This window comes from Propithecus coquereli, unplaced genomic scaffold (genome assembly GCF_000956105.1).
Source record: "Propithecus coquereli isolate 6110/MARCELLA unplaced genomic scaffold, Pcoq_1.0 Scaffold178, whole genome shotgun sequence".
Lineage (NCBI taxonomy): Eukaryota > Metazoa > Chordata > Mammalia > Primates > Indriidae > Propithecus > Propithecus coquereli.
In genome coordinates, this window is record NW_012142523.1 from 4,017,629 (window position 1) to 4,030,593 (window position 12,965).

The window sequence follows — 12,965 nt, forward strand, 5'->3', positions numbered from 1 at the left end:
TAAATTCTGTTCAAATAATGTCTTATTTGGGAACTAGATTGCCATAATTTGAATTTGCTTCTTCCATTTAGTTATATTTTACTACTCAAAGTTTGATCCCTGAACAGTTCTTATCAGCATTACCTTAGAGCTTGTTAGAAATGCAGATTCTCGGGTCTCACAGACCTACTGAATCAGAACTGCATTTCTCCCCATGTGATTCATAAGTTTCAGAAGCATTGAGAACGTCTTCCTTTCTTGTATTCCTGTCTGTTTTTGTCAAATGTACATAAGAATTATGAGCATTAAGCCAGGTACAATGGTGCACACCTGTAGTCCCAGCTACTTGGGAATCTGAGGCAGGAGGATCACTTAAGCCCAGGAGTTCGAGTCCAGCCTGGACAACATAGCTAGATTCATCTCCTTTAAAAATAAAGAATTATGAGCATTAAATAATATATTTAAGTGATCAGAACAATAATAAAAACTCAGTAAATGTTAACTATCACTGTTATCATTCTCTTAACAAACTCACAAACCCTTTCTGTGGGTTGCGTCAGCTCCTCCTTTGGCTGCTATTTCTGATGTTACCTGTTACTTCAAATCTTATTCCCTAGAACTCTACTTACCTTTCTCTTTTGCTTTTTAACCCTTCAGTACTGTACCATGTCTTTTTTCTTTTTTGTTATGGGCCGTATGGCACTCTCAGCCTGCTTTCTCTCTCTGCAGAATCATAAAACTGGAAGGGACCTTAGGGGTCATCTAGTCCAAACCTTTTCTTTTGGTTTTGAGGAAACCGAGGCCCTGAGAAGTTAAGGTATTATGTTTCTATGTTTGGAATGTACTCACTGCACATCTTTGGTAGATGTGCCAGACAGCTTGAAAAGGCTAAAGTGGGAAAGATTTAGTGTGTAAGCACTCTTTGGGCATAGAAATCCAAGGTAAGCAAAAATATGAGACAAGTTTTACTTCTGGAATAAAAAATTTTTTAATAAAAAATATTATTTTGTAGGTTGGTAGAAAGATGGTAGTAATGCATAGGCTAGAAGAACTGTTCAGAGTAACCTGTGTTTTTTTTCAAAACTTTTTTAAAACTCCACATTAATTAGCCTCTTGTATTAATGTATAGTTCTCAACATTTAGCTAATTTTCAGGATCCCTCCCCCCCATTTTCAGTTATTTTTAAGATTTCTTTTATGGAAATGGTTTACCATGTTTTGAGTTAATGCAGTGTTTATTCTATTTCATGACCCAACTGAAAGATGGCTTTGAAGATGTTATTTTAAATCTTATTTGAAAGATGGGGCTTGTTTTTGAGAACTGTGTATTTAAGAAGTGTCCTTTCTGTGCTTTAATATCTCAGTTGGAACCAACGAGAAATCCTGAAAGCAATCAATGAAGTCGAAAATAGGCCCATGTACTAATTAATGCTTGATTTATTTATAGCAAAGTTGTTCAGGCCTGTGCTTGAAGCTCATTTTAGACACTTCTAACAAGATTTTTTTTTAATATTTTATTTATAAGACTTTAGTAGATTAGAAGCCAGCAATCCAGTATGCTGATGGTTGTAAAAACCAGTAAGTATTTTCAGACTTCCATGCCTGTGCTCATGTAGTTTCTTCTGCCTCCCTTCCCATCTGGCTCATGTCCTTCATTCTGTCTTAAAGGTATGCCTCAGATATCTTCCCCTGTTATCTACTCCCATACCATTTCTCTCTCCCTATTACCACCCCTCCCAGATTAATTGTTCCATGGTCTGTGTTTTTATGGTGTCATATTCATAACTCCCAAAACATTGATCATAAAATATTAATGTTTTTAAAGAATTAATACTCTGTTGGTTAGATTGTGAGCCTCGACATTAAGGACCAGATTATACTCCTCCTCAAGGCTTAATACTCCCTGGAACATGGTGAATCCTAAAAGAATTTTTGTCAAATGAAGTATAAGGATAGTGCTGCAGATAGAGCTATAATTTAAACCAGTAAAATGACTGATGTAATAATGAAATGAACTTGTTCTTTTCAGTACTGATTAAAATGATGGAAAGTTCATAATACACTAAAAATTTGAAAATGTCAAAGTGTTAAAGTAGTGTTAATTTCAAGGGTAGTTAATCTTGAAAACTGTTGTCCTCAAAGATTGATATTCTGAGAGTTCTAGGTAGACAGATATTTTGATAATTCCTACAGCAGTAGTTTTCAAACTTTCTGGTCTCAGGACCCCTACTCTTAAAAATATTGAAGACACAAAGAGCTTTAGTTAGTAGGTTATATCTATCACTATTTACTATATTAGAAACTAAATAACATTTTAATGAAAAATGGCCATATTTTTAAAAATTTAGTGAGAATGGCATTATTTTATCAGTTTTACAAACCACTTTAATGTCTGGCTGGATTTTCATATCTGCTTATGCATTCACATTATTGTAAAATATGGTTTTGATTGAAGTCTGTGAAGAAAATCTGGCCTTACAAACATGTGATTGGAAGTGGGAGAAGGGTTTTAATAGCCTTTCAGGTAATCGTGGATATTCTTTGATACAACACCAAAAATCAAGTTGTAGTTTCTTTTTTTTTTGTTTTGAGACAGAGTCTCACTGTGTTGCCCGGGCTAGAGTGCCGTGGCGTCAGCCTAGCTCACAGCAACCTCAAACTCCTGGGCTCAAGTGATCCTTCTGCCTCAGCCTCCCGAGGAGCTGGGACTACAGGCATGCGCCACCATGCCTGGCTAATTTTTTCTGTATATTTTTAGCTGTCCAATTAATTTCTTTCTATTTTTGGTAGAGACGGGGTCTCGCCCTTGCTCAGGCTGGTCTCGAACTCCTGAGCTCAAACAATCCGCCCGCCTCGGCCTCCCAGAGTGCTAGGATTACAGACATGAGCCACCGCGCCTGGCCAGTTGTAGTTTCTTAAAGGCAGTTACAATGTGGAATCTGAAACCGTATCAGTGAACTTTTTGTACTCTATTATGTTAAAATTCATTAATCTATCGTCTTTTTTTTTTTTTTTTTTTGGGACAAGGTCTCACTCTGTCTTCCAGGCTGGAGTACAGTGGCCTCATTATAGCTCATTGCAACCTCGAACTCCTAGCCTCTAGGGATCCTCCTGCCTCAGCCTTCAAAAGTGTTAGGATTACAGATGTGAGTCACCATGCCCGGCCTTCATTAATCTGTCTTGAACTTTGAATGGATCTTCTCCCCATGAATGATTTTTGTAACCTCATGCTGTTGTCATTTGGAAAATACTGATTCGCTGAGTTCTGCAGATCTTCCAAATGTTGACATGATTCATTATGCAATATTTTAAAAATCACCACCAATCTCATCAGAAAAGTCTTTAAGTTTTGGGAAGCAATCAAACTGGAAGTGGCAGATACAAGTTTTCTAAAATTCTAATTTTCACTTGAAAGCTTGAATTTTATCATTGGCAATAAATACTGTCAGTTGTTTTCCTTGAGGTGACATTCTCACTTTATTCATTTTCAAGAAAATATCTGCCAGATACCCTTTTCTGAGTAGCAGTTTCTTTTATAGTCACTACTTTCAAGTAAAAATGTGTTCCATGAAAAAAGTGGCTAATTCAGGTTGTAACTTAATGTTTCCATATAAGCTTTTCCTTGTGACAACCATCTTACGGTGTGCAGGGGAAGTACTTTATGCCTGTGTCACATGGAATATTAAAAGGCTGTACTCAAGGATGAAGTTTAAATAATTAAAAATTTTTTGTTATATTAACGACATCCTAAAGTAAAACGACACTTTTTTTTTTTTTTTTTTTTGATATAGAGTCACTGTGTTGCCCTGAATAGAGTGAATGTTAGTTGTATTTTTGTGCCACTGCTTTGATTTCTGCTTAGGCTCTGATAGTTTTGCCCACCATTTCTTTTTCTTTTCTCAGTTTATTTTGGTGAAATTCATGTAACAAAAAATTAACGATTTCATTGACATTTAGTATATTCACAATGCTGTGCAATTATCATTTCTATCTTGTTCCAAAACATTTCCATCACTCCAAAGTAAACACCTTACACATTAAGCAGTTTCTCCCCATTTCTCTGTCCCCCGAGTCCCTGTCAGCCACTAGTCTGCATTGTAGCTATGGGTTTATCTATTAGAATATTTCATATAAATTGAATCATACAATATATATCACTTTGTGTCTGGCTTGTTAGCATAATTTTCAAGGTTCACCCATGTTGCAGCATATATTAGTACTTCCTTTTTTAGAGCTAAATAGTATTCCACTGTATGTATATTCCAGTTTGTTTATCCATTCATTCATTCATTGATGAATGTTTGGGCTATTTCCATCTTTTGGCTATTGTGAATAGTGCTGTTTATCGATATGCATGTACTTGTTCGAGTACCTGTTTTCAGTTCTTTTGGGTATATACAAAGGAGTGGAATTTCCCACCATTGCCTTTGCACCATCAGTTCAAATGTCAACACAGTGAAAAAGGCAAATAACTTCTTAATATTATTATGAAAATAGTTTTGATCTCGTGGAACCCCTGAAAGTGTCTGGGGGACCCCCCCCAAGGATTGGCAGACCATGCTGGCATAAAGATTCCAAAGTTGTCTTGTATGAATATGCTTGCTCATTGTCACTCTATTATCACTAGCACCAGCTAATGCAGGCTAAATAGCCTTCAAAACTGCGCTATCAAAGCTAGGTGTGGAGGCATGTGCCTGTAGTCCCAGCTACTCAGGAGACCTGAGGTAGGTGGGAGGATCCCTTGAGCCCAGAAGTTGTAGGCCAGCCTGGACAACATAGTGAGACCTCCATCTCTTAAAGAAAAAAAAAAAAAAAAAAACGAAAAACTTTGCACTGTTAGATATGTTTTATAATTCCTACTTTATGGGTGAGAAAATTAACATTTAGGGAGTATAAGTGATTTATCCAAGGTTGCTTAGTATGAGTGATAGAACTGGATACTGAATTCAGGTTTTCTCATTTCAAGGCTAATGTTCTTACTACTACTCACAGCTCTTCAGATAAATGAAACAGCAAAGGGGATTGTCTGAGCAGGTCATTTAGTGATTGTGGTAAAATTGTTTAATGGTGTGCTTGTTATTTATTTTTAGAGACATTTTAAATCCAAAGGATATGATCAGTATCCAGCTGGAAGATACTAGCTCTAGCAAAAATTTTTGCAGCCCATCTTGTCTTTTATCATATGAAGAAAAAAGAAAACCATTTGTTACCATATGTACTAATAGCATTTTGACCAAGTGCAGCATGTGTCAGAAGATTGCTGTTGTAAGTTGCAATTCTTTTTAACCTTTAAAGGGATTCTGATGATTCTACTTAAATATCAGTTTTTACTGAACCTTTTTTTTAATCCTAGATTCAGTATGAAGTAAAATACCAGAATGTGAAACATAGTCTCTGCAGTAGTGCCTGCTTTTCGAAGTTTCACTCTGCTAACAACCTCATCATGAACTCTTGCGAGAACTGTGGAGTTTACTGTTACACCAGCTCTAGTGTGTTCCACATGTTTCAGATGGAAGGACAGTTTCAGAACTTTAACAGTTCAAAGAACAGTATAGGATATAAGCAGGTACGAGTAAAGACTACTGTTCCTTCCCTTAGTTGGCCTATGAATGGTTCCATTCTAGGAAAATGTGGGAATATCGTTTTTAGTACCCTTGGGTATAATTTCAGTTGGTAAGTTGATGAAGATGAAATAGAAGACTTTGACAGATTCTTATTTCTGATAGGAGAGCCTTGGGTAGGTGCTTCTGAGAGCAGAGAATCTGGTAGACTGAGTGAGATGAACACAGTGGTCTGAGCCTCTTTTATGAGATGGGACTGTTACATATGTTGTTTGTTCATAGGATGTTTTGAGACCCAACTCTAGCCCTATAAATTCTTCCCTTGAAACAAGCAATTGAAGAAGGGAGTCCCAACAAGCCACTGTTCAAACAGGTCATTTGTGAGCCCCGTCTTTTCTATGGCAGTGTGCTCCCACCTTGAGAGTGTCCTGCCTTAGACATGAAATGGGAGAATGGAAAGCACAGCCTTTTTCCAAGGGCAACAAATACTATTTTTTTTCCTACTTTGTCACAATAAATAGGCCTTGTTCTGTTTTTAAGAGCTGTATTGAGTACCCAGTTATTCAGCTCCTGTGATGGGTGTGGGCTTATTTGAGTAAATCAGTTAACAAGCACAACCTAATTCTTAGCCCTCACATCTCAATGTAAGATATTGTGTGACAGTGATAATGGAGGAAATCCATATTTTTAGTCAACTATAATCAAGAATTAGAAAAATATCCAAATATATGAATCTAAAACTGAAGTTGCTTTTTATTTTAAAAAAGTGGATTGTTAGGTGTAATTATAATTATTGGCCACATCTTAGTACAGCATATTAAGTGTTAGTTTTGCCTTATGAATGACAACTTAATTATAAATTATACTACTGTTGTTGCTTAATGTTAAATATTGGTGAATTGTTAAGGGTTTCTCAAAATACAAAAATTATTCATACAAATAAAGGATAAACATAGAAATTTTCAAAATTATTCTCTGCTTTTTGTTTTGTTGTTCCTTTGCCAACATCATGTTCTTTCACAGAAAAAGAAAATCTGTATATTTTCATTTATCTTTGCACTGTGTTTTCCCAAAAGCAGTTTTATTCTGTCCTTGCCATTGGTGGTGTTTTCTTAAGTCCAGGAATGATAGTTCCTATTTCACTAGAAAGAATAAGTGATTTAAAAAAAAGAGAGAGAGAATAGGTGATGAACTTCACAGTTTATATCCTTTTCCTTCACACACCTACTACTTACTGAACTCACTGCACTCTCTTCTTATTGTTTGTATGCTGCTTTTTTACAATATGCTTGTAATTTTTACCATGAAGTTAGCGTAGAAAAACAGTGATTCCCACGGTGTCTTGTAATGTGTACTAAGCACTCCTTCCTGGCTCCTCCCTAGCATCAGTAGAGCTTTCCTGAGTTGATGCCCAAGCAAGCATTGAGGAGAGACCTATAATTATATAAGGCCTTTGTTTATTTATCCAGGAGGCTTTGAGTGCCTGGATGATGAACATCATCTATGACCACTTTCTTCATTGCTTGCATAGATATTATTGCTGTTAAATATATCTGACAAATAATAAAAATAGTTTTCAAATAGATTTATCAATATACTTCATTTTAGTCATTGAAATCTATGGTATCTTTTTTTCTGTTTTCTAAGGAAAGTGAAAAACTGGCTTCATTGTCATTCTTTGTAATATTTCAATTAAAAGCAGTGGTACTGGGTATGCTTTTGTTTGTTAACATATGTCGTATACCAGGAATATGAATATTATCAATCTCTAAACAGAAACCAGCCAAACCACTTACATCTGTTCCTTGCAAATCACTGAAGCCCTCAGATGAAATGATTGAGACTACCAATGACTTGGGGAAGACAGAGATTTTCTGCTCTATTAATTGTTTCTCTGCATACAGTAAAGCTAGGATGGAATCTTCTACAGGTAATGTTTGTTTAGCAATTACAGAGGTTTGGTAACTCTTAAAGGATACTATTTTGCTTTAATTTATAACTTTCATTCATTTCCAGATTAAACTTTTGTAGGAGTTAAAATAATCGAAGACTGGTTACAAAGAACTGTTTTCCAATATTTTTACTTATTTATTTATTTTTATTTCAGCATGTTATGGGGATACAAATGTTTAGGTAACATATATTGCCTTTGCCCCGCCCAAGTCAGAGCTTCAAGCATGTCCACGCCCTAGAGAGTGCGCACAACACCCATTAGGTGTGAATATACTCATCCCCTCCTCCCCCCCACCTCCCCAACACCCAATGAATGTTACTATATATGTGCACGTAAGTGTTGATCAGTTAATACCAATTTGATGGTTAGTACATGTAGTGCTTGTTTTTCCATTCTTGTGATACTTCACTTAGTAGAATGGGCTCCAACTCTATCCAGGGTAATACAAGAGATGCTAGATCACCATCATTTTTTGTGGCTGAGTAGCACTCCATGGTATACATAGACCACATTTTATTAATCCACTCATGTATTGATGGGCACTTGGCTTATTTCCACATCTTTGCAATTGTGAATTGTGCTGCTATAAACATTCTAGTACAGATGTCTTTTTTATAGAATGTCTTTTTTTCCTATGGGTAGACGCTCAATAATGGGATTGCTGGATCAAATGGTAGTTCTACTTTTAGCTCTTTGAGGTATCTCCATATTACTTTCCATAGAGATTGTACTAGTTTGCAGTCCCACCAGCAGTGTTTGGGTGTTCCTATCTCTCCGCATCCACGCCAACATTTATTGTTTTGGGATTTTTGATAAAACCGTTCTCACTGGAGTTAAGTGATACCTTATTGTGGTTTTGATTTGCATTTCCCTGATGATTAGAGATGTTAAGCATTTTTTCATATGTCTGTTGGCAATTAGTCTGTCTTCTTTTGAAAAGTTTCTGTTTATGTCCTTTGCCCACTTTTTAATGGTGCTGTTTGATTTTTCCCTGCTGATTTTCCTGAGTTCTATATAGATTCTAGTCATCAGCCCTTTATCAGCATGCTACATATCCAAATATTTTCTCCCATTCTGTAAGTTGTCTGCTTTTGTGATAGTTTTCTTGGCAGTGCAGAAGCTTTTTAATTTGATCAGGTCCCATTTATTTATTTTTGTTGTTGCTGTCTATTTATTTTGTTTATTGCCTTTGGGGTCTTCTTCATAAATTCTTTCCCTAAAACAATGTCTGTAAGAGTTTTTCCAACAATTTCTTCTAGAATTCTTATAGTTTCATGCCTTAGGTTTAAGTTTGTTTTCTGCCGTGAGCTGAGAGGTGCTGATCCTGTTTCAGTCTTCTACCTGTGGCTATCCAATTTTCCCAACACCATGTATTGAATAAGGATTCTTTTCCCCAGTGTATGTTTTTGTTTGCTTTGTCAAAGATTAGATGGCTATCTGAGGATGGTTTTATATCTGGGTTCTCAGTCCTGTTCCATTGGTCTATGTCTCTGTTCTTGTGCCAGTACTGTGCTGTTTTAGTTACTATAGCCTTGTAGTATAGCTTGAAGTCTGGTAAATTGATGCTTCGCAATTTGTTCTTTTTGCTTTAGAATGCTTTTGCTATACGGACGGGATCTTCTCTGGTTCCATACGAAGCGTAGAATTATTTTTTCTAGATCTGCAAAAAATGATGTTGGTATTTTAATAGGGATTGCCTTTAATCTTTAGATCACTTTGGGTAGTATAGACATTTTTAACAATGTTGATTCTGCTAATCAATGAGTGTGGTATGGTTTTACACCTCTGGTAAGAGGTTTATGTCCTCTGCTATTTCCTTCCTTAGTGTTTCTTAATTCTCCCTGTAGAGGTCTTTTTACCTCCTTAGTTAAATATATTCCTAGGTATCTTATATTCTTTGTTGCTATTTTGAAAGATATTGAGTCTTTGATTTGGTTCTCAGTTTGACTGTTACTGGCCTGTAGGAATGCTACTGATTTATGTACATTGATTTTGTAACCTGAGACTTTGCTGAATTTGTTTATCAATTCCAGTAGTCTCATGGCAGAATCTTTGGGGTTTTCTATATACAAGATCATATCATCAACAAAGAGCAATACTTTGACCCTTCTGCCCCCATTTGGATGCCCTTGATTTCCTTCTCTTGTCTGATTGCTCTGGCTAGGACTTCCAGTGCTATGTTGAATAGAAGCGGTGATAGAGAGCAACCTTGTCTGGTTCCAGTTCTGAGTGGGAATGCTTTCAATTTTTCCCCATTCAGAAGGGTGTTGGCTGTGGGTTTGTCATATATGGCTTGTAACCTTTTATAGGTAAGTCCCATCTATGCCTATTTTGTTAAGCGTTCTTACCATAAAAGGTTGCTGAATTTTGTCGAATGCTTTTTCTGCATCTATTGAGAGGATCATACAGTCTTTGTTTTTACTTCTATTTATGTGGTGAATCACATTTATATATTTGCATATGTTGAACCATCCCCTGCATCTCTGGGATGATGCCCACTTGGTCATGATGGATTATTTTTTTGATAAGCACCTGAATTCGGTTTACTAGGATTTTATTGAGAAATTTTGCGTCTATATTCGTAAGGGACATTGGTCTGTAGTTTTCTTTTTTTGTTGCGTCCTTTCCTGGTTTGGGTATCAGGGTAATGTTGGCTTCATAGAATGTGTTGGGGAAAATTCCTTTCTTCTCAGTATTGTGGAATAATTTCTGCAGGATAGGCACCAGTTCTTCTTTGTAGGTCTGGTAAAATTTGGGTTTGAAACCATCTGGTCTGGCACTTCTTTAGGAAGGTTTTTTATTGCTGCTTCAATTTTGGTACTTGATATTGGTCTGTTCAGGAATTCTATTTCTTCCTGATTGAGACTAGGGAGGCTGTGTGTTTCTAAGAATTTGTCCATTTCCTCCATGTTTTCAAGTTTATGTGCATAGAGATTTTTATAGTATTCATAGATGATATTTTGTATTTCCATGGTATCAGTTGTAATTTCTCCTTTTTCATTCCTGATTGAGCTTATTAGAGTCCTTTCTTTTGTTCTTCTTGCTAATCTAGCAAGAGGTATGTCAATTTTATTTTTTCAAAGAATGAGCTTTTTGTTTTATTAACCTTCTGTGTAGTTTTTTGTTATTGACTCCATTTAGTTCTGCTCTGATCTTTGTTATTTCCTTTCTTCTGCTTTGTTTCAGGTTGGTTTGCTCATCCTTTTCCAGTTCTTTGAGACAATTCATTAGGTTGTTGATTTGTGAACTTTCTGTCTTTTGGATATAGGCATTTATGGATATAAATTTTCCTCTCAGGACTGCTTTAGCTGTGTCCCACAGATTTTGATAACTTGTGTCTCTTTTATCATTTAGTTCAAAGAATCTTTTGATTTCCATCTTAATTTCCTCCTTAACCCAATAATCATTCAGCAGAAGGTTGTTTAGTTTCCATGACTTTGTGTAGAGATGAGAGTTTCTGTTGGAGTTGATTTCTAATTTTATTCCACTGTGGTCTGAGAAGCTGCATGGTATAATTTCCAATTTTCAAAATTTGTTGAGACATGTTTTATGGTATAGGATATGGTCATTCTTAGAGAATGTCCCATGAGCTGATGAGAAAAGCATATATTTAGTGGTTTGGGAGTAAAATGTTCTGTAAGTGTCTGTCAGGCCCATTTGTTCTAGAATTCTGTTTAAGTCCATTGTTTATTTTCTGTTTGAAGGATCTGTCTTGTTCTGTCAGAGGGGTGTTGAAGTCCCTGGCTGTTATCGTGGTGCTGTTTATCATTTTGTTTAGATCAAGTAGAATTTGCTTTATGAATCTGGGTACATCTGAGTTAGGTGCATGAATATTTAGAATTGTTAATGTCTTCTTGTTCAATTGTACCTTTCACCATTATATAGTGACCATCTTTGTCTTTCATCACTTTCGTTGATTTGAAGACTAAGTTATCTAGGAAATCAGAACTGCTACGCCAGCTTTCTTTTGGTTTCCATTTGCATAGAATATTGTTTTCCATCCCTTTACCTTGAGTCTGAATGCATCCTTGTGGGTTAGATGTGTTTCCTGAAAACAGCAGATATTTGTGTTGTGTATATTTATCCATTTGGCCAGACTGTCTCTTTAATGGGCAGTTCAAGCCATTTACATTTATTGAAAGAATTGATAAGTGGGGCAGATTTCCGTTCATCCTGTTGAGTTGAACTTTGTTGCTTTGTTTTCTCTTGAGCCATTCTGGTATCTAGCATTTGACCTTTAGCTTTTGGATGATTTCACACTGGTGAGTGTCTATTGTGCTGATCCATGTGTTATGCTGTTCGAAGTACTTCCTGGAGGGCAGGTCTCATCTTGATGAATTCCCTCAGTCTTTGCTTGTCTGAGAAGATCTTTATTTCTCCTTCGTATAACTTAGTTTTGCAAGATACATAATTCTAGGCTGGGCCTTATTCTGTTTGAGATGAGTGAGAATGGGGGCCCAGTCTCTTCTCACTTGTAAGGTCTCATTTGAGAAGTCTGCAGTTAGTTAGTCTGATGGGTTTTCCTTTGTAGGTTACCTGATGCTTCCAACTTACAGCTAGTAGAAGAGCCTCTTCCGTGTTTATTTTGGCCAATCCGATGACTATGTATCATGGTGTCTTCCTGTTTGCAGTGAATTTCCCAGGAGTCCTTTGAGCTTCTTGTACTTGGATATCTAGATTTCAAACAAGGCCATGGAAATTTTCCTTCATTATATCCTCAAATATTTTATCCAACCCTTATGTATTTTCTTCTTCACCCTCAGGGATGCCTGTAATTCTTAGGTTAGCCTTCTTCACGTAATCCCACATTTCTTGTAGACTTTGCTCTTTTCTCTTATTTCTCTGCTCTGTCTTTGCAACTCATTTGTTTAATTGAAAGGTGTTGTCTTCAATCCCTGAGATTCTTTATTCTGCTTCATCTACCCTATTCTTGAGGCTTTCTGTTGTGTTTTGTAATTCCTTGAATAAATTCTTCATTTCTAAAAGTTCTGTTTGATTTTTGTTTAATATTTCAATTTCTTTAGTGAATTTTTCTTCCATGTCCTGGATTTTTTTTGTGTTGGGTATTCATTTTCTCTTACATTTCAATGAATTTTCTTACAATCCATGTTCAAAATTCTTCTTCTGTCATTTCAGTGTTCTGATTTTGGTTGGTATCCATTGCTAGAGAGTTGGTGTTCCCCTTTGGGGGTGTGCCTTCAGTTTGATTCTTCATATTTCCAGAGTTCTTTCACTGATTCCTTCCCATGTGGAGCAGCTGTTGCTTCTTACCTTTGGGTTTTCATTTAGATAATTACCTGTTTCCCAGTATTTTTATATAAAAGGGAGGCTACTTCACCACCAGAGATTTAATATTTATTTGTAAAAATTGTTGTGTTGAAAGACCAAATGATATTGTATAAGAAAGACACCTGCACCCGAATGTTTATAGCAGCACAATTCACAATTGCAAAGATGTGGAAACAACCCAAG

General features: G+C 36.2%; 1 protein-coding gene across 2 annotated transcripts in view; it reads left to right on the plus strand.

Moving 5' to 3' along the window:
- ZMYM1 (zinc finger, MYM-type 1) overlaps positions 1 to 12,965 on the plus strand; it is a 30,808-nt gene that overhangs the window by 12,484 nt on the left and 5,359 nt on the right. Inside the window, exons 5-7 of one of the 2 annotated variants that reach the window (XM_012642241.1) lie at positions 5,069 to 5,243; positions 5,332 to 5,544; positions 7,316 to 7,478. In XM_012642241.1, coding sequence (XP_012497695.1) covers positions 5,069 to 5,243; positions 5,332 to 5,544; positions 7,316 to 7,478 — 551 coding nt within the window. Of the gene's footprint in view, positions 1 to 5,068; positions 5,244 to 5,331; positions 5,545 to 7,315; positions 7,479 to 12,965 lie in introns of those variants that run through there. The other variant, XM_012642242.1, reaches the window with a different exon arrangement.